Source organism: Protopterus annectens, chromosome 2.part0 (genome assembly GCF_019279795.1).
Source record: "Protopterus annectens isolate FY-2018-M chromosome 2.part0, PAN1.0, whole genome shotgun sequence".
In the NCBI taxonomy this organism is placed as follows: domain Eukaryota; kingdom Metazoa; phylum Chordata; order Ceratodontiformes; family Protopteridae; genus Protopterus; species Protopterus annectens.
This window is the reverse complement of record NC_056728.1, coordinates 969,200,443-969,226,553: the sequence shown is the minus strand read 5'-3', so window position 1 is coordinate 969,226,553 and position 26,111 is coordinate 969,200,443. Positions and strand designations below refer to the sequence as shown.

The following is a 26,111-nucleotide window of genomic DNA, read 5'->3' as shown; positions in this document are numbered from 1 at the left end:
AAAGCTCTCTCTACCTCCTTTTGAGCCAGCTGCAACTGCAGAGTTGAAATTCCTTTCTTGGAAAATAGCCTTCCTTCCAGCCATCACTTCAGCAAGAAGAGTGTCTGAATTACAGGCCCTCAAGGCAGTGGAGCCATTCATCATATTCCATGCAGACAGGGTGTCTGTCAGGACCAGTCCTTCCTTTATGCCCAAGGTGGTGTCTAGTGTGGCCCTTAATCAGTCCAATCATTTGCCTACTTTTCCCCCAAATCCACAAGACAAAGGAAAATGAATACTGCACTCTTTGGATGTGCACAGGAAACTTAGATTTTATTTGAACAGGACTAAGCCTCTCAGAAAATCTGAACAACTGCTAGTTGGCTTTGCTGCAAAGGCAGAGGGGAAAGCCATTTCAAAGCAAACCATTTCTAAGTGGATATCCCATTGCATTCATTTCTGCTATAAGCACCATGGAAAACCTACCTCACAGGGGATAAGATCGCATTCCACCAGGGCTGCATCGACCTCTACAGCCTTTCTCAGAGGTGTCCCTACCAGGGACATCCTAGAAGCTGATACCTGGAGCTCTGTACATACCTTCACCAAGCTTTACCACATGCCTATTTTTTCTAAATCCAGAGCTGGTTTTGCCACTGCAGTTTTGCAGTTCTTAATAGCTGGTCCTAATTCTCTCTAACTTCCTCCTCCCATCCTTAGCTTTGGGAATCAACCCAAATGTAATGACTGCAACAGTGAAACACGAAGAACATAGTACAGTTGTGTACACTTACCATAAATGTAGATGTTCGAGTGTATTCACTGTTGCAGTCCTGGTTACCCTCCCTCCAGCCCCCTGATTTCTCTTGGCTATACTTTTCTTCTTGTTTAGTGTATTTCAGCTTTCTGGTGTATTTGCTTTTTGTTGGAGGTGTAACCTAACCTATAATTGCTTTCCATTATGGGGGCACCTGACATCTGGGGCAAGAAAAACTGATGTAATGGCGTCGGCTGCATGTTTTATACCCTTGACGACCTGACGTCATGGAAGAAGAGACAGCATCTGACACAGGAATCCAAGACTTTGATATTCAGGCCGGCTGAGGGCTACCTGCAGGCAGATAACCCAAATGTAATGACTGCAACAGTGAATACACTTGAACATCTACATTTATGGTAAGTGTACACAACTGTACTTTTTGTTAAAACCTTCACTAAGAATTTTTTGCACCCCTGCTTCATCCTATGGCCTGCTACATAGTATCCCTTGTCTGTCGCCACATCTGCCACCTCCTTTCCCTCTGGATTCACTCTGATATAGCTGGGGCTGGCATAGAAACTGAGGGCATCCTTCAGCTTGAGGTGTATTTTACTTACCTTGTTGTTATCCCCCATCCATATCAGTATTTCTGGTTGTGTCTGATGGTCAGGCATACAATGGGGCAATACAGCCATGTCCGCCACTGTTTCCCCCTGCTTGGACTCCATCATTTTCACATCGCCAGCCACCCATGTAACCACCCATGACCTGCGATGGAACTTTTTCCTGGTGCTGTATTATTTGTCCAAGCCGCTAACTGAACCCGTGTCAACTGGGCTGTAGTTAATACTTTGTTCCTGTATGTCACTGGAGTGGCTTCAACAAGCACTCTTGACTGGAACATTATTCAAGGAGGCTGATCTCCTTTGTTCACCCTTTTAAGTTTTTATGTTTTGGTGCTTTTGTCTGACTTGGGAGACTTCACAATAACAATGTTAAAGTTTCACCTCCCTTTATATCTCCTCCAGTTAACTCATAATTCTTACAAAGGAAAAAATGTTTGTTTGTAAATGAAAATATCCAGTATAGTTTGAATACAAATAATATATAGTTATTGTGATGCCCCTGCCCTGGCCCAGTAATCAAGGAGCCTCAATCCTCACCGCAAGCATCAGTGAGGGCTGTCCACATTGGGAGGATAACAAGTACACACACAGTAAAGTACAATTTCCCTTAAGAGCACACTGAGATCACAGTCAGTCTGAGTGTGGTTTCTCCCTTTCTGTCCAGATCCCCAATGAGACTCCCCACTGGCACAGCTATAGGGTTCAGGTCTTAGCTGAGTAGTCAAGCCAAAGCCTCCAATACCCTCTCTGTCCAGCCAGTGCTTCGTGTCCCTACCCAGGTAGCTGACACACGCACACACTTTGAGATTTGATTTATATACAAACACACAGACACTCCTGGGGAAAGCTGGCACAGGTTCACTAGCTATGCCCACTTCTGCCCAGGCTATAAGGTAGTAACCACTGTCACCAACTATTGTTATCAGCTACTGTAAATGCCCTCACCAAAGGGTGTCCAATTCCAGTGTGTAATGTTACTGTTACCCTAATAGTAAGTGTGGCGAACAGCAAGGCTATTGGACTGGCTTGTAAAGTATCACCAAATACATGCAAGTACTCTAAGAGCTTAAATTATCTCTACATAAAACAGCCACAGTTAAAATGTTTAAAAATATTTAATAATAAATAAAAACACAATACAGTACTCATTGATTCAGCACAGTGACAATACAGAGTTCAGAAATCACAGGAAATACTTTAAAACAACATTGTAGGACAGTCTGACATAAATATATAAAACTGCTAGACTAATCTTGCTATTTCTATCTATCTCTAAGAGAAACAGTAAGATCTAAATCTTACAAAGCAAGGCACAGTGCTGGTGAGGTTTTAGGTCTGAAGACAAATACAAATAGCTAAATCTTTCTCTCTGAGAAAGTCTTAAATTGATAATACACATCACTGCTGAGTCATTTCAGATTACATCATTTCTGACACTTCTTAAATTTCCCAGGCTCCCAGAACTTAAAATTGTAGCATTTCTTTTTGTAATCTGTACCTGCCAGGAAACCACAGCAGTAAAATGCACTTTACATGTAAACCCTAGTAATTATCTCTGTCTTAGAACAATAGAAAGACTTTCCTAGCTCAGACATCCTGTCTCCTAGCTTGAGGTCAAACAGTCATAAAATGCTTTACTCATCAGCTTTCTTCCAGCAGGGCACACTGTGGTTAAATTTTTGAAGCTCAGAACATAACACAGTTTTCTTTAATGTGTTACCCAAGTATGTGGATCATATTAATATTTACAATGACACAGAATTCTTTATAAAATTCTATCTGGCTGGGCTGGCAGCCCCTCAGTTTTTCACCCCCCCCCCGAGAACTCTGGCTACTTTTTCAAGTGTCTGTTGAGAAATGTTGCTTGAGAGGGTTGAGTCTATCTGGGTATACCTTACCCCATTCCGTCTTGAGAACCCATCTGCTTTGGCATTGCTAATCCCACTGTGGTGCTGCACTGACATATATGCTTACAACCGCAGGCTCCATCTTAGCAACTTGGCATTTTGCTGGCTGGCTTGATGTAACCATGGAGTGTGATCTGCAACTACAGTGAATTTCCTTCCGTACATTCCTTTTCTACAGCTACATAGCATTCCTCCCTGGGTTGGAGCCTACGACTGAGCTAAACCACTGGGTGCTCTTCTCCTCTGAAGAAATCTGGCTATGTACAGCCCCCATCCCATGGTTCGAAGCATCCACCTGCACAACAACTTCTTTGCTGTCATCTGGACTGGCTAAAACAGGGGGTCCTCCCAGAGATTCTTTAAGCTTCTGGAATGTGTGCTTACATGCTGGGGTCTGCAGTACCTTATCTGGCCTGTCTTTCCTTGTCAGGTCTGTGAGGGGAGCAGCTGTGGTACTGTAACTGGGGAAAAACATTCTGTAGCACCCTGCTATCCCTAAAAATGCCCTCGCCTGCTTTTTGGTAACAGGTGCAGGTCATGCCTGAATGGCTTCCACTTTGGGAGGTTTTGGCCTGATCTTACCACACCCCACTCTATGTCCCAGGTAGGAGACCTCTGCCATACCAACATGACATTTGCTGGGCTTATTGGTCAACCCTGCCCTAAGTAGTCTACCTCCCTGACATGCTGAAGGTGCTCTTGCCAGGAATGGCTGTAGAGGACAACATCATCTAGGTAAGCAAGGGTGAACTCTCCTGCTAGGATATGATCTATAAGCCTCTGGAAAGTTGCTGGTGCATTTTTCATCCCAAAGGGCATCTTTCTGAACGCATACAAGCCAAGAGGAGTCACAGAGGCTGACCTCTGTCTCTAGCACTTGGAGTCAGGGGCACCTGCCAGTAACTCTTGATAAGATCAATGGTGGTAAGATACTTAGCCCCACCCAACTGCTCTAGGGCTTCATCTGTCCTAGGCTTGGGGTAAGCATCTGACTCTGTGTGACTGTTTAATTTCCTGTAGTCCACACAGAACCTGGTGCTGCTACCCTTCTTTGGCACCAGCACCACTGGGGAGGCCCAGGGACTGCTGGACTCTTGAAATACCCCTAGTTCCAACATTTTCTGTATCACCTCCCTCAGAGTCTGTTTGACTCTCTCAGGCACCCTATAAGGGGGGCTGCCTAATAGGACTTTGGGGTCCTAAATCCTCCTGGTGCTGCACCAGTTGGGTGCACCCTGGCTTCCCAGTGAACACGTCCCCAAAGTCCTGTAACACTGCTCAGGTTTCTCAAACCTGGGTAGGAGATAGCTGCTGGGACATTGCTACCCAAGCCTCTGGAAAGTTGCTGGGGCATTTTTCATCCCAAAGGGCATCTTTCTGAACGCATACAAGCCAAAAGGAGTCACAGAGGCTGACCTCTGTCTCTAGCAGTTGGAGTCAGGGGCACCTGCCAGTAACTCTTGGTAAGATCAATGGTGGTAAGATACTTAGCCCCACCCAACTGCTCTAGGGCTTCATCTGTCCTAGGCTTGGGGTAAGCATCTGACTCTGTGTGACTGTTTAATTTCCTGTAGTCCACACAGAACCTGGTGCTGCTACCCTTCTTTGGCAACAGCACCACTGGGGAGGCCCAGGGACTGCTGGACTCTTGATATACCCCTAGTTCCAACATTTTCTGTATCACCTCCCTCAGAGTCTGTTTGACTCTCTCAGGCACCCTATAAGGGGGCCTGCCTAATAGGACGTTGGGGTCCTAAATCCTCCTGGTGCTGCACCAGTTGGGTGCACCCTGGCTTCCCAGTGAACACGTCCCCAAACTCCTGTAACACTGCTCAGGTTTCTCAAACCTGGGTAGGAGATAGCTGCTGGGACATTGCTACCCTTTCCACTGAGGTGTCCGAGCCTCACTGAGGAGATCAGTCACCAAATCTCCCTCAGACTCCTCCTGCAATCCACTGCAAATACTCAGCACAAGTACCTCCCTGTCATGGTAAGGTTTCATCATATTAACATGGTGCAATTTGTGCTCCTGCCTTGTCCTTAGCAGTCCCACCACATAGTTAACATCACTGACCTTTCTTACCACATTGTAGGGTCCCTCCCAGGCTGCCTGCAGCTTGTTGTGTCTGACAGGAATGAGAACCATTACATGCTGCTCTACAACATACTTTCTAGCTTGAGCATTCATGTCATACTAGATCTTTTCCTGCTGTTTGGCTTCTGCCAGGTTCTCTTGGGCCAAGCCCATGAGTTCCCTAAGCCTTGTCCTGAGGTTTAGGACATATGCCACAACAGCCTCCTTGTGAGATTCACACTTACCCTCCCACTCATCTCAAATTAAATCTAGAGGCCCCCTCATCCTATGCCCATACAACAACTCAAAGGGTGCAAAATCTGTGGATTCCTGGGGAACCTATCTGTAAGCAAACAACAGATGGGGACAAATATTTGTCCCACTCCCTCTTAAACTGGTCTGCAAATGCCTGTAGCATGGACTTGAGTGTAGAGTTTAACCTCTCAACAAGACCATTAGTCTGGGGATGGTAGGAGATGGTCTTTAGAAGCTTCACCCCACAGTACTTCCACAGACAAGCTAGCAGGTCTGACATGAAATTGGCACCTCCATCAGTCAGTATTTCTTTTGGGAAACCTACCCTGCTGAAAATCTCTAACAAAGCATTTACCACCTTTTCCGCCTCAGTGGAGGGCAAAGCCACTGCCTCAGGGTATCTTTGTAGCATAATCTACTACCACTAGGATATACTTTTTCCCTGTGGAGCTTGAGGCACTCAGAGGCCCCTCAGTATCCATAGCTACCCTCTGAAATGGCTCCTCAGTCACAGACAAAGCCATCAAAGGAGCTTTCACCTTGTCTCCTGCCTTGCCTACCTTTTGGCATTGCTCACAGGTCCTGCAGTACCCTGTTACATCTCTGGAAATTCCAGGCGAATAGAAGTTCTGCATAATATGTCTCTTTGTACATTTTATGCCCATATGACCTGCAAAGGGAATATCATGGGCTATGGCTAGAAGTGCCAGCCAGTAGGCTCTAGGCACTACCAACTGCTGTATTCCTTCACCCTTTGGCCCTCCCTCAGGGGTCCAGCCTTTATACAGTAACCCTTTGTCCCAGTATGCAGATTCCCCCTTCCCTTGAGAATCAGGTGCCTCACTAGCTACCTGCCTCAGGCCTTGTAATGTAGGGTCTGAGAGCTGAGCCTGTCTCAACTCTCTGTTTGTAACCCTTCCCAGCTCCCCTTCCACAGGAAGTCTGGTATCCTCTGACAGAGGTGCCTCACTGTCAGCCTGGGTACTACTACTCACCTCTGCCCTTGCAGTCACTCTGTCCAAGGGAACATCAGTACCCACAAGCAGCTGTGGCTCACCTTCAGTCTCACTGCTACAGGGAAGCTCATTTCCTGAAGTAAGCACCTCACCAGTCCTGGCTGCAAGTGTGCGGTCTTTCTTGGTCTCCCCCCAGGCTATCAGACCCACATGCTTGTCTTCAAGCTTGACTGCATGTAACTGCATGAACACATGGTCCTGGATTATCAAAATCATTCCCTGTCAAGACATCTGCTGAGATATCCTCAAACACACCTACTTGCTGGCTTCATTTTCCACCCTCCCAGTCAAGGTGTGAGCCCTAGCCAAAGTTATTTGGAACGGGGTCCCTCCTAAAGCTCTGACTGAGGTAGACTGCCCAGGCAAGTAGTGCTCCTCTGTAACCATTGCAGGCTTCACAATGGTTATGTCAAAGGCTGTGTCTCTCTTAGCAGTGGTTCCTTTGCCATTCAGTATGGCAGGCTATAATTTCTTGTGGTAGTTTGGTACCCTTTTTGTCTCAAGGCCACCTACTGTTGGCATTTTGTCATTATATGGCATTTTGTCATTATACTGGCTCTCTCACCTTTTGTTCCCCACCTTGCTTCCATGGACATCTGTATGCCACATGGCCCCACTAGTTGCGTGCAAATCATTTAACCCTAGGTTCTGGATGTGTACCTGGTACCTGGACTAGTGGCTTCCCCTGCTACTGGCAGATTCTGTTGGCGCAGTCTGTGCTGCCCACCATGGGTTCCCTTAGACCCATAAGCAGCACTGGGTGTCCTTTCCTGTGCAGGGATGCCCTGCTTGCTAGGTATAGGTCTCCCTTCTTCCCCAACTCATCTGCAGTAGAGCATTGTCTATCAGCTAACCAGATCCTCATGTCCACAGGCAAATTTCTACGGACTACTTCAATCACCAAAAAGGTCTGCCAGCCCTTTAAAAGTGGTGACATGACACCCACACTTTTCCTATAAGCTTCAGGTGTTTGCTTAAAAAATTCTAGCAAACAGTTCTTTACAACATTATAGTTTAAAAAGTCATTGTCAGATACTTTGGATAGAACAGCTACAGCTTTACCATGGAGTAAGGGGGTCAGGAACTGTACCTAGAGCCCTTGGTCATCATGATACTGTTTACATATCCTCTCAAACATATGAATGAAACTATTAAAATTATCCCCCTCTGTCAACTGTGGAAGAGGTTTACTGACCTTTGTTGCTTCTGGGGTTCAGTTACTCCCTTCCACATTACCTCCATGACTCTCCTTTTCATGTTGCCTTTGCCTCTCCTCCTCAAGCTTCCAGGCGTAGCAGTTTCTCATTCTCCTCAGCCAGAAGACATCGCAGTTTCTCATTTTCCTTACTTTCTAGATGCCTCAATCTCTCTGCTGCTTCTATTTCCAAACTCAAGTCCTCTGTAGAAAGGTTGAGCTGTCCATTCTGTGAGTGTTGCACATCTCACTGGCCAGTCTGATTATCCTCTGGTTGCTATTCTCTTATATAGCTGTCACTAAAGCTGCAGTCATATCTTCTTTAGTCAGGTTTCCATGCACCATTCTTTTAGCCTGGGACATCTTAGCCAACTGGCTCCTTGTTAGCTTGCCATACTCTTCTGCTGACATGTTTGCCTGCTGTCCCTAACTAACTAAGCTAACAAAAGAAATAAAACAATTGTGATCTTAACTCTGAATATTCACTGCGTGGCTGATTTAGAGTACAAAAACACCTTCAGTGATCACTGTACACCAGCTACAGGAATTCACTATTCACACCACTACAAGACAATTAATATGTGATGTGGCTAACTCACCACTGTCAACCAATTAATACATGATGTGGATATCTCACCACTGCCAAACAATTAATATGTGAAGCCCCTGCCCTGGTCCAGTAATCAAGGAGCCTCAATCCTCACCACTAGTACCAGTGAGGGGCATCCACATTGGGGGGTAACAAGTGCACAAACAGTAAAGTACAATTTCCCTTAAGAGTACACAGAGATCACAGTCAGTCTGGGGCTGGATTCTGCCTTTCTCTCCAGATCCCCAATGAGACTCCCCACTGGCACAGCTATAGAGTTCAGATCTCAGCCGAGTAGTTAAGCCAGATTCTCCAGTGCCCTCTCTGTCCAATCAGTGCTTCGTATCCCTGCCCAAGTAGCTGACACACACACACACACACACACACACACACACACACACACACACACACACACACACACACACACACTTTGAGATTTTATTTATATATACAAACACAGACATTCCTGGGGAAGGCTGGCACAGGTTCACTAGCTATGGCCCTTCTGCCCAAGCTATAAGGTAGTAACCACTGCCACCAACTACTATTATCAGCTAGTCTAAAGGCCCTTACCAAAGGGTGTTCAGTTTTACTGCGTAGTGTTACTGTTACCCAAATAGTAAGTGTGACGAGCAGCAAGGGTATTGGAGTGGCTTGTACAGGATCACCAAATACATGCAAGTATTCTAAGAGCTTAAATTATCTCTACATAAAAAACAGCCACAGTTAAAAGTTTTAAAAAGATTTAATAATAAATAATAAAAACACAAGACAGTACTCACTGATTTAACACAGTGACAATAGAAAGTTCAGAAATCACAGGAAATACTACATTGTAGGGCAGTCTGACATAAATATAGACAACAGCTAAACTAATCTTGCTATTTCTATCTCTAAGCAAAATACTAAGATCTAAATCCTACTTACAGAGCAAGGCACATTGCTGGTGAATTGTTAGCAGGTCTGAAGACAAATACAAAATGGTAAATCTTTCTCTCTGAGAAAGTCTTAAATTGATAATACACATCACTGCTGAGTTATTTCAGATTACATCAATCCTGACACTTCTTAAGTTTCTCAGGCTCACCGAATTTAACATTTTAACATTTATTTTTGTAATCTGCACCTGCCAGGAAGCCATAGCAATAAAATACACTTTACATGTAAACCCTAGTAATTATCTCTGTCTTAGAACAATAGAAATACTTTCCTAGCCCAGACATCCTGTCTCCTACCTTGAGATCAAATAGTCATAAAATGCTGTACTCATCAGCTTTCTTCCAGCAGGGTGCCTGTGGTTACATTTTTGAAGCTCAGAACATAACACGGTTTTCTTGCATTTGTTATCCAAGCTTGTGGATCATATTAATATTTACAATGGCAGATAATTATTTATAAAATTCTATCTGGCTGGGCTGGCAGCCCCTCAGTTTTAGTTAAAGTAATTTTATGCATTTGATGGATTTATTTTAAAGTTTTAATACTGTTAAAATCCCTTTGTCATTTTGAGGAACAAAGAATAAAATAGGGGTGTGTATTTCTTTAAAAGGTTAAAATTATTGTAAAGTTAAAATATCAATTTATGGTATTATGTTTTTATTAATTAACATGGAGATGCAAAGGGAGGCTTAATCCTGTTTTATTGTTTTATATTTTATGAACTTGTTTATTAAATATACTAACATTTTTGCTTCTCCTGCTGCCTGGTCATGTATGGACTCATTATGAAATTTTGTACAGTGGCAGGAGACAAAGACTGGGCACAGGGACAAAACATAAAAAAATAATAATCCAGTTACAGACAAAAGAAGAGTAATTCTCAACAAGTTACTCACTCTGTATGAATCAGCTAATATAGTAACTACATACCTGTTATATTTATGTGGCACTACTTCTGCCCCAGTACCTTTATGTTTTCGGCTGCTTTTATTTCTGCTGTATTTTTCTGTGTACAGAATGAATTTATGGCATCCAATCATCACCAGATGTGACCTTCTGCACTACAAGAGAGTAACCAAGGAAAAATAACTTTGCAGTCACCAGGAACTCCCACTTTTAGTTGGAGTGTAGTGGTGAATTACTTTCTTCTTTCATTTTGAGAAAATGTGGCTGTCTTTGTGTAACAAAACTATTTCTTAGGTTGTACCAGATTTAAGGTCTACTCTCTTTTGAACATTAAAGCAAACTCATGTACTTTTGATGTGAAGCCATAATGTTTTACATGTATCAGTCTGATTAGGTGGCTCCCTTGGGTTAATCAGCATGCCCCTTATCTAATAGGAGATCTAGGAGCACAATGAAGTTAATGTTGTGTTGCCTTTTATAGTTTTCTACTTCTAACCTGTTCTTGTTAGTGGCACTCCCACCTTTAAAGTAAGCAACATTTCAGTGCTTGCTGCCACAATGTGTTGCTCCTTTCCCTTGTTGTCAAAATATGAAAATGTCATGAGCTCTCTCAACTCATACTATAAACTAACTTCATGCTATGATAAATATAGCATGAAGGAACTGCAGAAAGGAGTTTATGTCTAGAGAAATCACAATTGTCTGATAATTTGTGCAAGTCACCAAAAGTCAGTTTTAGGATCACATTTAAAAAAAAAACATTTCTGAAGTGAGTAATTCGTGAAAAACATGATCTGATGTTGTCCATTTTTATTCTTGTCCTCAACCTGCGAGATTGGATCTGATCCACAGATCCGACTCAACCATTGCAATAGGCCAATAACCAAAAAGCCGCCGAACTCCTCCCTTACCCATAACACACCATTCCCAAGTTACCTCAGATCTCGTTTGCTGTTTTCACAAAGACGTGGTTAACCATTAGTTCACCATTCAGTGTTATTTTCAGTATATTTCAAAAGTTCAAAAATCCTTTAAAACAGCTTGTTTTCTTGTTTGTTTATCTAACCTTTACCTAACAATTAACTTTTACCTTGAATTTCCCCTTTTACGGATTTTTTACTTACCCTTCTTTTCTTTCAAAACTACCTATTAATAGTACCCTCCTTTTTTACACCTTTGAGTGTATTTCTTTTTTTACCATTGTTTGTAACTCCTTTTCTTGTTACTGTCTTTTATTAAAAAAAAAAAATAATTGTTCTTTCTCTTTATAACATTTTCTTCCTTTTTTACTAGTGATGGCTGAGTAAAAGAATAAAGATAAGCCAGCTAGCTTCAAAAAATGTGCCAAATGTGAGCACAAAATACCAGTTAGTGATTCCCATATGCTCTGTATTTATTGTCTTGGTCCTCTGAAACTTCAGGAGGACTGTGCAATTTGTCAGTGCAATTTTATAGGGCCTTGGTTGAACGATAAAATAAATTAACACTTAAAGGTTTATTGCCTTCCTCCTTTGGTGAGGCAATTTCTGGAGCTTCTCCTATAGAAAAATCAAAAAAGGGTAAATCTGGACAGGTTAGCTCTGCATCGTCATCTTCCTCAACAGTGTCAGACAAAGGAAGAAAAAGACCTGCTTCTGTTCCGATCTGACTCCTTCATTGGTTCAGAAAGCCAAAAAGCATAGACTTTCAGATCCACCTAATTCCTCGGATCCTTCACACCTTAAGAAACTGGACTCCTCAGAGCTGATAATTTTGAATCCAATAGAAAATTTATTTCCAGATTCACAATACCTTTGAGGACACAATACTCCTCTTCCATTGATCCAGTCCCATTCAGAGTTCCTTCACCATTTTTGGAGAGACTGAAATCAGCTTCAGCAATGTCCACTCGCTCTTCTAGAAGACTCACTGAAAAAGACATGGGGAGACTGGTGAAGAAGATACTCTGGCCGCAGGGTGTGTCAGGATTTCCCTTCAGGTTGGGAGTTCTGTGCATCAGCTACCCTGCCACTACCTCTTCCTCTGGCTTCCCTCGAAGCATTAGAGTCATTGTATCCAAACCATCTGTTGTTGTCTGCATTGGATTTGAGAACTTCCCTCTCCTAGGATCCAGTGTTTGCTCTGAATTCTTTGGCTCATTTGGAGCCGGAGACCTCCCGAAGCCATAGGGGCTTGTTGGGCACTGAAGTGTTGGTCTCGACTCCAAGATGTTCAGAACCATCTCTATACCTCGGTCCTCAGCTTGAACCAGCTTGGCCCTGGCTTCAACATTGGGAGGATTGTCTTCTGGGCAGGGAGGGACCACGAGCAAGAGGCATGCCCTCTCGTATCCGGAGTCCTATTCCTCTCTGGAACAGTCAGTCTTTGAGGCTTTGGAGATAGCCATGTCTGGTTCAGTAGCTCAGACTGTACCTACCCCCTCGGATCTTCAACCTTCATTTCTGATATCTCTGCCTCCAGCATCTCACTCTGGTCTTCCACAGGGACAGTGAGTTCCAAAACCCCAAGCTTCCCAGCAGGGTATCCCCACTTCTTCTGATACCTCCCCAGAACATTTCACTGAGGAGGTTCCTAAGAAGAGGAGATGCAAGAGGAAGCACCTGGACTGAACTGACAAATCCATCACCGAAGACAGAGACTTCAATAAGGGCTACGAGCCCCCAAGCTCAACTCCTGATGATGTCTCCTTTGCAGACATCTTAGAAATCCCTAAGCAGAGAGGCATGTGGAAGCCCAGCAATCCTTTGTCTGAGGAGTCTGTGTACCTGGTAGCTTTTGGTAATTGTCCACTTATCTCCTGGGTGACTGCCAGCTGATGAGCTTCTGGAATTGTTCTCTTTCCTGGAATGGAAAGCCCCTGACACCATCAAACCAATACCTCGGAGACCAGATAAAATGATTAAAGCTCCAGATGATAAACAATTTTCGACTAAGGGTGTACTGGTAGATGCCATGCTCATGGCTGCAGCCATTAAGAAAGAACTAGCTGAGGAAAGTTCTTCTATTCATCTTCCTAATAAGGAGTCTCAGGTGATGGATAGGTTTGGGAAGTATGTTTATGCTTCATCGCCCTTCGTACTAAGGTCTCTGAACTATATCCTTCTGTGTGGCCCACCTAATCACAAAAGGGTTTGCATCCAGATCAAAAGAGGTCATTGTGCCCCTCTATGCATCACTCATCCGACCCATCATAGAGTACAACACCCCATTTGGGATATACCTTACAAGACACCTGCAACAGCTGGAAAAAACACAGAAGTACCTCACCAAGAGGATCACTGGCCTAAAACAGATGCCCTATGCAGCTCAACTGAAGAAACTCCAGCTATGCTCAGTTGCATACCGCCTACTCAGAGGTGATCTCTGCCTGACATACAAGGCCATGTCCAACCCAGAATTGATGGACATGCTCCACCTAAAGAAAACCATATCCCCTCGAGCCACACGCTCTAGAGATCTAAACCTCACCACAACAATAAATAGGATATGCTGGAGGGATAGATTCCTATCCCAGAGACTTCCTATGCTCTGAAACAAGATTCCAATCTACATTAGGCAGAGCTCCTCGCTAACACTCTTCAAGAAAAACCCTGACGAGTAGATGGGAAAAAGAAAGTTTACCCCTGGGATCACTTCAATGGCTCTGCTGGACAGAGGCACAGGGAACTAATCCAAGGGGGCGGTGAAAGCCAATACATTCCAGCTAGGCTTGTAAATGCCTTCGGGCAGATAGCCTAGTACCTACCTATGAACCTATATAATACATTTTACGAGATTGTAAAGGGATCTTATAAAGGAAATTTCAGATACCCTGTCAGGATCCATATCTGAAGAATTACAAGCATCATTCTCTTCTTAGTTGGCCACCCTACAATCCATCTCAAACTAATAAATGAGGCTCATCTCTCATGTAGCTGAAGGGATGACCAGAACAGCGGGTTCAGGCATTTGTCAAGAGGCATGCCTGGGTGCGCTTATGTGATTTTGCGGAGCCTTTTAAGTCATTTGTCAATGCTCCCTTTGACAGCACTTCTTTGTTTAGTCCAACAGTGAAAGATACCTTATCCAGGTGTGAGAAAGTTGGAAAGACCCTGTCTGCCATGGGCATATGTTTTTTCCACTCCTTAGAGATCCTTTTCCAGGAATCAGAGATGTAGTGGAAAGCTGTGTTTCAAAAAGTCTCCAGGGCCTTTTCAAGACACATGTGGAGATAATTCCCCTAGAGACAGAGGGGGGGAACTTGAATGGTAAACAACGCCCTTGTGGCAGAGGAGGCAACAAAATCAAGGATCCAGAGATACTTTCTTTGGGAGACCCTTTCAGCGCTTCTGAAAGGAGGCCCAGTGGTCTTATTCTTGAAGTAATCATGGGTCAACTGTCCTTGCACCAGAGAGCCTGGCTTTCAGTAACATCAGATACATGGATGCAGAGGATCATTTCAAGAGGATACATTATACCCTTCTGTCTTCCACTTCCCCAGTACAAAAACATCCCCAGTGTTCCACCCTGTCAAAGAGAACATGCAGCGATTCGGGTACAAAAGCTGCTAGAAAAGTCTTCCAAGAGGGCCTTTCAGGCAAGTGAGAATCTGGAACTTACTCAAGGTGTTTTTTGTTAAAATGCTGGAGGTTCTTTTTTAGTACCAAAAAAGACTGGGGACTGGAGACCAATTTTGGATCTCAGCAAACTAAGCAAATCTGTTCTCAGCATGTTCCAGATAGTCACGGTACAGGCCATTCTTCCCTTCTTGCAAAAGAGCATCAGGATGTGTACTACTACATAAATATGGGCAGGTGATCCAGAAGGTACCTACACTTCCAGCTGGAAGCCATTCATTATGAGTTCAGAGCTCTGCCCTTTGGTCTCACTACAGCCCCAAGAATGTTCACAAAGTGCATGGCAGTAGACACAACTCACTTGAGACTGCAAGGATTCCTGGTGTTGCCATATTTGGATGACTGGCTCATATGCACTCTGACCTGGCATCAACTACTACAGGCTAAATACAATGTCCTTCAGATGTGTTCCAGTATGGGGATAATTATAAAGTAAATTAAATCCCTTCTAGAGCCCACACAGTGTTTGGAATTCATAGGTGCAATTTTCAACACAAGACAAACAACAGCATCTTTCCCCTTCAAGAGTAGCAACTATCATATCACAAGTCAGGGAAAATAATCTGCAGTATGGAAGTCTCCACATGACTGGATTTTCAGGGTCTAGGGTCCATGATGGTGGCAGTAACTCTAGTTCCACTGGCCAGGTTTCAAATGAGAATCTTGAAGTGGCTACTTTTAACACAATGGTCCATTCTCCACCAACCAGTGTCAACCCAGATAAGAATCACCAACCTATGCAAGGGAGACCTCTCATGGTGGATTCAATCTGAACAGATTCAACAAGGCTGTCCATTTATTCCCCTTCAGTCCATGGCTGTGATTACCATGATGCTTCCCAGTTAGGGGTGGGGGGCATTTTCTGGGGAACATAGTCCAAGGCACTTGGTCGACTGAATAGGCCAACTTGAATATCAGTGTCCTAGAGATGAGAGCAGTGCTTCTAGCATTGAAGGCTTTACAGAATGCTCTCCCCTTGGTGAATGAGATGACTGCATTTCAAATAGACAGCATGTCATTAGTCTGAATCTACCGCTTGTGTCAAGAAGTGCTCAGAGTGTGGCAGTGAGCAGTTTCATCCAACTGCTTTGTAATAGAAATGCACATTCCTGGGAAGTCCAGTGTGACAACAGACAAACTGAGCAGATGCATTCTTATGCCTCGTGAAGGACCCCTCAATCAGATAGTGGCTGAAAGGATATTCTGCAAGTGGGGCCAGCCTTGCTGCAATCTTTTCACCTCTCCCCTAAACAACAAATGCAACATCTGTTTTGCCATGAACCCCCATGAGGGGAATCACTGAGGGATGCTCTTCTTCACACTTTACCTCCCAGTCTCCTTTATGCCTTTCCTGTAACTGCCTTAATCCCAAATTTCTGCAGAAAGCAAGCAGGTTGAAGAGCAAAGTAGTCCTCATTGCACTTTATTGGCCTCAACAAATTTGGTTCCTCTTCCTTTGGCCTCACTTACTTCAACAACCATGGATTCTGGATCCAACCCTAGACCTCCTGTCTCACCCAACAGATATGATTCATCCAAACCTCAGGCTAACTGCTGGCTTCTCCAATTCCACTGATAGCCAGACAACCTAAGCTCTGTTCTCCAGTCAGTCACATACTTTTATCCTCTCATAAGCCATCTACACGTAAACTATACTCCAGTAAATGGAGGAGATTTGTCTTCTGGACACTACAAAATTATCTGGATCCCTTCTCAGCTCTGATCCATAGTGTCCTTGATTTTTTTAGACCAACTATTTAATGAAGCAGCATCTTCTTCAACAGTCAAGGTGCAGTTAGCTGTAATTTCCAATTTTCATGTTGGGTTTCAAGATTGTCCATTTGCTTCCCACACGCTCTGTAAAGCCTTTCTGAAAAAAACTCTGTTACTGAAGCCCCTTATAAAGGCCCTACTCTCCATTGGGACCTGAATTTATTGCTGCAAGCAGTCATATAACCTCCTTTTGAACAAGCAGCTAAATGTGATCTCAAATTCCTTTCTTGGAAAACTATATTTTAAGTAGCTCTAACCTCTGCAAGAAGAATTTCAGAGATGCAAGCCTTTTCATCACAACCACCATTTTTGATCTTTCTTAAAGACAGGGTTATATAAAGTACTAACCCATCCATTCTACCTAAAATAGTATCAGACACTATTTTTTTCCTAAATTTTCCAATAAAGGCAAATACCTGCTACATTTATTAGATGTTCACAGACAATTGCATTTTTACCTTCGTAGCACGAAAAGTATCAGGAAATCTGATCAGCTGTTAGTTTACTTTTCAGAAAAAAGATTGGGCAAACCGGTAATCAAAGTAACATTGGCTAGATGAATCACACATTGTATTTCATTCATTTACAGTAAACAGGGTATTACTTTACCAAAACCATTGCTAGCCCATTCAACTTAGCAACTTCATTAGCATTTCAAATAGAACATCCATGGATGACATATGTGCAGCCGCAACTTGGGCTACCAACCCCCCATACCTTTATTAATCATTACAAGTTGGACGTAGTTTCCAGGGGATGAGCATCATTTGGTTCAAGGGTGCTAAGGAACATCCTTCCTGGAGTCCACCCAGGATCTAGGGTAGCTAGGGACTCTGTCCCACAAGTAGAGAATAGAATGAACATTGAAAGAAGTTTTGTACTCACTATAATATTCCATCTCTGTTCATTTTCATTCTTACTCAACAACCCACCCTCGAACCCCCTACCTTCAGATACCTAAAAGAGTGAGTAGGCCTATAGTGTCACTTCCCTCTTCTGAGTTCCAGAGATAGTCTCACTATTTATATTTGTAATCTTCTATACCTTAGGTTTTTCATATATTTGTAGAAATTTCTATATCAGGAAGCAAGATCTGAGGTAACTTGGGAAGGGTGTTTTATGGGTAAGGGAGGAGCATGAGAACTTTTTGGTTGCCATGAGCTATTGCAATGGTCGAGTCAGATCCGAGGGTCGGATCTAAACCCACAGGTTGAGGAAGACTGAAAATGGACAGCACAGATGGAAAGTTATGGCGAGTACATAACTTCTTTTTTGGATACCATATGACTATGGTATTTTAGTGCCTTACCACTGCAGTAAGATAGTTCCTTCAGCTTGTTTCTGGTAGCTCGTAAAATGAAGGTGGAAAGATTCCCACAGGTGACAGTATGGGAGTTCATCTGGTTGTTTAAAATCTTATACCATGTGGCTTGTATCCATAGATAGAAACCTAGCAGTTTGATGTTGCGAGCTGCTTGCCTTCATGATGCAGTTGTGTAGTTTAGTTAGTTTAGTTAACAGTTGTGTACCAGGAAATTCCAGCAGAGACAGAGCCCATTTTCAGAGGAGGCCTGGGGAGAAACGCTCCATACACGTGTCTTTGGAAGGTTGTCTAAAATTATACATACGGAAAATTCCTGTGCCTTTGCTAACTTTAATCGCACTCTGTACTTTTTTCTTTGCTAATTCGATATATGGATTCATCTTAGAATCTTTTGAAGTGCAAGGCCAAGTTCTCTAGTTTTAGGATGATTATACTTTATGTCCAGCAGGGTTTGGAAAATTGGGATGAAACCAGACTACCCAGAGAAACCCCATGCAAACACAGAAAAAACATGTAAACTGCATGCAGGTGGTGATGATAAATAATGATTGAAGCCTATGTCCTAGAACTGTTAGGGACAAAAGGTGCAGTTTTTTAAAAATGCTTTATTTCCAGGTTTGCTTGTAACCCCTTTTATCAGGGAATGTAAAATATTCAGATTTTAGTAGACTGATGACATGCTTATATCCAAGGTTTGGGATTGTTGCTGCATTTATTACCCCATTATTTCCACTTTTTGTCATGGGTTGCTGTATGCTCAACAAATAAAAAATTTAGAAAAGTTTTTGAGCTTGAGTCAGTTTGTCTTGGACAACGTATGTGAATTATGTGTGTCACAAACAGTATTTTTTCTTTAATTATCTATTGCCCTTTACAGGTCTGCACTTTAACAATCCTGGATGATACTCAAACTCCAGTTGTTGAGGGAAGTGAGACATTTGTTATATTCTTGAGTTCGTCTCAAGGAGCAGAGCTTGCAGAACCCTTCCAAGCCACTGTCATAATCAACGACACATTCCAAGATGGTATGCTAATTCATGTAAATAAAAAAATCAATTATTTAGTGTGTCGATGATACCTTTTTTCTTTTATTGTAAGGAAATACATTGTTTTAACATTGCAGCTTCTATTTGACTGTATCATTATCATATTTTCTTGGTTTAGAGTTTGAATCACACACAGACACTTTTTAATATGAGCTGATTTGGGAACAGCAGCATTTAAAAAAGTCAGTTAAAAAGTGGATGAAAAGTAGCCAACAAGTTTATATCAGAGCACACAGATACACTCATGGTTACTACTTACAATGTGTTCATGTTAGAAAATTCTTAATAGGTGTTTTTTGTGTGCTAAGATGAACTTAAATGATTTCTTAATCATCACTTTAAATAAGAAACCACAGTATCAGGAAAGGTGAAGAAACTAAGATACAGATAGACAGAAAAGGCATCACCTTTCCAATGGAGAAGGTAGAAAAAGAGGCAAGAAAATTGAAGAACATTGTTGTATCTTTCAGCTTTTCTTGGTTAGAGGTCGCCACAGTGGAACTCCGGTCCGCTAATGATTGGCAGTAGATTTTTACGTACCGAGTTGTCAGCCCTGACGCATAACCTTCAACAAAGGTATGCCCATTCACGCATGTCTCCACATGGAGGACGCTTTAGCTGAGAATCGAACGGGACAACGTCTTTACTATGAGGCGACAACGCTACTGCAGCACCACTTACTGTAAGAAAAAAGAAGAGAAAGACAGATGATGACTACATGGCTCAAGCTGTGGATTTACAACACCAGCTGGATGATAATTTAATACACAATGAAAATGGTAGGATTAATAAAACTAATAGTGATGAAGATCTATCCTTCATAACAATTGATAGAGCAGAAATTATTGTATTAGAAGCTGAAGATTCTTCAGAGATAGCCAGCAAAGATATTCTAGTAACTGGAGATACAGTTATTAGATGAACTGATACTTATATTTGCAGAGATGATAATGAACATTGAGTAGTGTTATGTTTGCCAGGAGCAAAAGTAGAAGATGTGAAACAAGCCTTGGAATGCCTTAATATAAGGAAGTATTGATCTGTTTTTATTCTTGTTGCTACAAATGATGTCACCCACAAGGATTCTCTGACAGCCCTTTTATACCTTGCAGTGGTGTTGGGATGTATTTTTCTCAAATCACCTGTAGAAAGGATAGTCAGTTCACTGTGAATGAAAAGGTTTTTTGGATAAACACCTACATGGAAAAAATGCCCTGTTTTAAGAAATGGAAATGTGTACAGCATCCAAGCCTTCTTTTAGGATGGTGGGCATTTTCCAATATCAGGGAAGAGATTTTTTGCAGCAGATATTATGCAGTATATGATAAACACTAGGCAGGATTTTTGACAGGTCGAAAATTTTACATTTCCCAGATAGCAACATTTGATGCATCTCTGATGGTTGTTAATGCTAGGAGCATTAATAATAAAGTGTTTTTATTTGAAAATTTGCTACGTTCCCACAAGATTGATGTTGTTATAGTTTGTGAAACATGGTTAAAGAACAATGACTGGAAATCAATTCTGTCAGGGTATAAATGTTTTTACTGTAACAGACATTCTAACAAAAAATCAGGTGGAGGTGTTATGATAGAGATTAAAGATAGCTATGAGACTTGTGATTATTACATGTTCAATGATAATACCAATACTATAGACTGTGCAACTGTTGCAATAAAGACAACCCTGGAACATATAATTGTTATTCATACATTTCTTACATGAAACACATGAGGGAAAAATTATATTACCTGGGGACTTATCTTTTTCAGAAACGGACTGGAATGATATTGATTCAACAACGTTAGTAAGGAAATTATTCACAGAGTATATTCAGGAACAAAAATTGCTTCAGATTGTAAACAAAAGCAACCAGAGGTCGGAACATACTAGATATTGTTTGTGTTCCCAAAGAAGTTACTGTAACTTCAAGTCAAGTTTTACCACCATTGATGTACAGTGATCATGGGGTTATTCAGGTTAATTTGTCGCTAGGTAATTCTTCCAAACTCAAATCTAAACCAATGCACAGAAGGTTAATTACAGGTTATATTGAAGCAAAACCATCACTATGTAAAACTAACTGGAGTGAGGTGTTCAGTGGAAAAACTGCAGATGGAATGTGGAAAGTTTTGAAAGAGAAATTGAGTGCAAAAAGTAAAAAAAATGTTTAACATCAGGATCTAGGCGTAAAACATCAGGGGGATATATTTCCATAAGAACAAGATAACTGATTAAGGTTAGAGACAAAAGAATATAAAAAATGGAAGAGAGGTCGCACTGCAACTTTGAAAACTGAAATAAACAAGCTGGACAAACAAAGCATAGTGTGAGACAAGATCAAAACAAATTTGAAGAAAATGTATATAAAGATATTGAGCATAATAGGAAACCTTTTTATAGATACATAAGATGTGGAAGGAGTAAAGACACACAAGGTGACAAACTGTGTGCAGATTCCTAAATTTATTCTCAGACACAACAGATTATAGTTGTATTTACAAAATCTTATGCAAAGCAGTTTGGCTCCACAAAAGGGGTGATAAGTTGTCCTAGTGACATCCAGTTAACCCCAGATACTGCAATCAAATTAGATTATATCAAAAATAACTGTGCAAACTGGATCCAAACAAAGTGCAGGGAGGAGACGGAATTAGTAACAATGACCTGAGAACACTTCATCAATTACTTACACTACCATTATATCTTTTATTCACTAGGTCATATAAATATGGGAAGATTCCTCAAGATTGGAGACATGCGCTTATTAAAACCTGTCTTTAAGGGGAAAGGGGAGTAGGACAAACCAGAATCATATAGACCCTTAAGTCTACTTTCATGTTATGGAAAATTAATGGAGACTGTAATATTGGATAAGTTATTGTCAGAAATGGATAGGTCAGGACTAGCAACCATATGTCAGCATGCATATGTTGAAAATAGATCTATTACCACCTGTAACATGATGTTCTATAACAGTATAATAGCTATGAATGAAAAATTATGCTGTGATGTAATTTATATAGACTTAACTTCAGCATTTGATAGGGATATACACAAAACACTGATCAGTAAATTACTACAGCTAGGTATTGATGTACTCATGATAAGATGGATAGCTTCATGGCTTACAAATAGGACATGGCAAGTATCATACAGCAACTGGAGAGGTGAAATCCTTGGTTACAGTCAGGGTGTCAGATAGGGCTCTATCCTAGGCCCTTACTTGTTTAGATTGTATCTTTCAGACCTAACTTTTTTATCTGAGGTGTTCTACAGTTTATACGCAGATGACCTGAAATTAGGTAAACTGATTACAAGTGTTACAGATAAGTCATGTCTGCAAAATAACTTGACTAAACTGACCATTTGGGCACAGGAGAATAATATCCTGATAAGTACATCAAAAACTAAGCATATGAGATTGGGGAGACATAAACTGAAAGGTGAATATTTAATACAGCACACAGTGATTGAAACTGTAGACTTATTTAAGGACCTGGGTACATGGGTATTTTCAGCTATGAGTTTTTCTAATCATATCAACCAATTGGTTAATGATACTTATAGAACTATAGGTTGTATAAATAGATTTATAAAGTCTAGGAAATTAAAAATAATGAAGTCACTGTTTGTTAGTTACATTAGACCCAAACCTGAGTATGGAATAACAATATGGGAACCCTATAAGAAGACAAGCATGAGTAAACTGGAAAGAGTACAGTGGAAATATACCAAAGGCATCCATGGATGTGAAGATTTAAGTTATTATGAAAGACTAAGATATCTGAACTTGTACAGTGTCTCTTATAGATATTTAAGAGGAGATCTTATTCAGGTATATAGGACATTTAGGGACAACTACCTCTGGGAATGTTTGGGGTTATCACAAAGTACTAGAGAATCATCAGACAGCCTATGTAGGAGATTCTGTAGGAATGAGAAGTGTACCAATTGGTTCTCTGACAGAGTAGCTGATGCATGGAACAGACTACCAAATAACATTAAAATAAGCACTAGTTTAGATATGTTTAAGAACAGCATGGACACTTGTTATGGGAACAAGTGTTTTGGTATATTGGCAAGCTAGAATGGCATTTATGCCCGTGCTTGAAATATTTTTATGTATGTATGTAGATAGAAACCCTTATGGATTATTAATTGCATGGCATTGCATTACAGTTCCTTAATAGTAGAAGGAGACGCTAAGCCTATCTGTTCTATCTCTTAATTGCTTCTGACATTCTACCTCCTCCTTACCACTTCTCCACTTGTCCTGATTCTTTGAGTACCTTTGTGGATTCCTTCACTGACACCCCATTCCATTTAATACGGTAATATTTTTGCTGGTCCAGCAAGGGGTTTGCCTGTACATTTCATCTTGCCTCTATCCTTCCTGATCAGAATGATGCTGTCACATCTACCTGGTTACTGTTTGTGCATCCTTACGATGTCTGATATATATATATATATATATATATATATATATATATATATATGTCTTTTTATATATATATATATATATATATATATATATATATATATATATATATATATATATATATAAATATGTATTTATATATACAATATATAACATGTGTGTTTTATATATGCAGACACACACACACACATAAATATATATATATATATATATATATATATATATATATATATATATATGTATATATATATATATATATATATATATATATATATATATATATATATATATATATATATATATATATATATATATATATGTGTGAGTGTGTGTGTGTGTGTGTGTATTGTGACCTGGATTCATAGGTAAATACTAGGCTAGTGGTCCTTGTAGGGATTTCAAGCTCAGTTTCTCTTCAAAGGCGAAAGTCAAACCGTGTATTTTATGTTTGTGAGGTAAATACCTTAACCATTATGCCCATCCCCCAACCCTCTTGTCTGAATATAGTATGAGATGGACCAATTCACTTTTCTGGTTAACAGCCAAGTAATAAATAAAATAAAAGTTTATTTATTTATTGATTGATTGACTGATATTCACCAGGAAGCTATGAATGAACAGTACCATGTTTCAGCTGAGACCCAGGGAGAAAAGCTCCATTGCACAGGCATCATTTCATCATTTACAGTCAGCTTGATGAGCAGCAGTTCCATTATTCAGGCATCCTTGACATCAGTTTCATCATTTATAAGCAGTTTTGATTAAAATCAACAGTTACATGGGTTGCATATGAATATTTTTTTAAAGTACAGGAAGGTATATACATTGCAGTGTCATTAGTGTCAATGAAGCCCAAACAGACGTTCACCGGTATTCTTCTGTCATGTATGTAACCCAGCCATATTAATGGATTGAGTATGCCTGACAGATCTTTCTGGTTGTGAGCCCTTATCAGTGGTAGTTCTGTAAGAAAGCAGCTAGTCTTTCTCTTGGGAGTCTTGCCATATAAAATTTCCTGCCAGTAAAAAGTCATCCGTTCCCAAGATTTTTCTTGCTGCCCCCCTCCCACAACACACACACACACACACACACACACACACACACACACACACACACACACACACACACACACACACACACACACACACACTGTTATACATAGGATACCACATCTACTCTTTCAGTTCTAAGGCACTTCTTTCAGTGGTAATGGATCTGTTGAAGACCTGCTTCAGATGATCTATCACTACATTTTCCAGATTCATGACACCATCTGGTCCCTGTGTTTTATCCTACTGTAGGATGTCAGTTTCCCTATTAGCATCCTCCTTGTCGGTTCCTCCATTCCTTCTTTCTGGTCTTAAGCTAAAGAAACCCTTCTTTTCTGCCATTTCCCTTTTGTTTTGTGCCTTTGCTGTGTTTCTACTTTCCTGCTTATACTGTGCTTCCTCTTTCACCCCATTCCTCTTTTTGTTCTGTTGTATGTTTTGTCTTCTGCCCTAACTCCTAGCCTCCATTTCCTGTGTAGCTATACTAACCACCTTCTCCTTTTGCATCTTCCTTAGTCTCTTGTCCACTGGTTGCCAGCCTGAGCCTTAGTTTGATGTTCTTCCTGTTTCATTCTTGCAGTCTTGACTTATGGGATTTCCTGCCGTGAAAGCCCTTGGCTGGCCCACCTCCCGGGCTGGCAGATGCCCTGACTGACATCAGTACATTTGGGTATAAAGGAAGCCAGCCTGTATCATGGCTTCAGTCTTTTCTTGCCTTCAGATCCTGAAGCAGCGTTCAAGTGTGTCTGTCGGTCCACATCAAAGAGAAGTCATCATCGGAAAGATAAGTACCCCTTTGCAGGACTCCTTTTATTTTCCTTTAACACATATCAGTTAACATAAATAATTGTCTGTTAAAGGAAAAAATGTACTTTAAAAATGATCAAAACACAGTAGGTTCAGGTTAAGGCACTTTAATCTTGCAGCAAGGAGACAAAAACGTGCTAATACAGAGTTTGTCTAACCAGAAACAGGAAATGCGTTCATTTTTATAGGTTATCAAATTAATCCTGTCCTACCATGCTGACGTAACAGATTACCACCTTTTCATCATCATCTGCTAACCATCTTTCCCATGATTTTATGCTAATTTAAACAATTTTTATGTGAAACTTCCTGAGGAAAACAACATGGCCTTGGTTACTTTCAGTTAGATACTTGTTATGTTACATTCAAAATACTATGGCTAAATCAAGCACAATGCTAGCAGTTCATTTCTCTAATAATCCTTTGTCTACCTTATCTCTAAACTACTGCAGCTGCAGAGGTTCCCATCCTCTGAACAAGGCTGTTTGTCTAGAATCATTACATTTATATTGTTCATTCATATGCTTCTGACCTAGCAGATAAACACCTGCTTCTCAAGTACATTTCCACAAGGCATAAACAAGAATATTGCTGTGCTAGCATTTACTAGGTCAGAGGGCAACTTGCAAGTTTCAGTAAGCATGCTGCAGTTTTAGAAAAGCATATTTTCAGTCTCATATGAAACTTAATTTGTATAAATCACAGTGCATGAAAAATAGAATGAAAAGCATATTAAAAACACTTGATTATTAATTTGGCATAAAGCATACACACATTAATACATATTTTTCTAACATCTCCCTCCTGTT

At 41.1% G+C, this 26,111-nt stretch overlaps 1 protein-coding gene across 1 annotated transcript in view; it reads left to right on the top strand.

Annotated features, from left to right (window-relative positions):
• LOC122792799 (extracellular matrix organizing protein FRAS1-like) overlaps positions 1-26,111 on the top strand; it is a 4,352,848-nt gene that overhangs the window by 3,566,128 nt on the left and 760,609 nt on the right. The window contains exon 56 of the mRNA XM_044060368.1: positions 18,837-18,984. Coding sequence (XP_043916303.1) covers positions 18,837-18,984 — 148 coding nt within the window. The remainder of the gene's footprint in view (positions 1-18,836; positions 18,985-26,111) is intronic.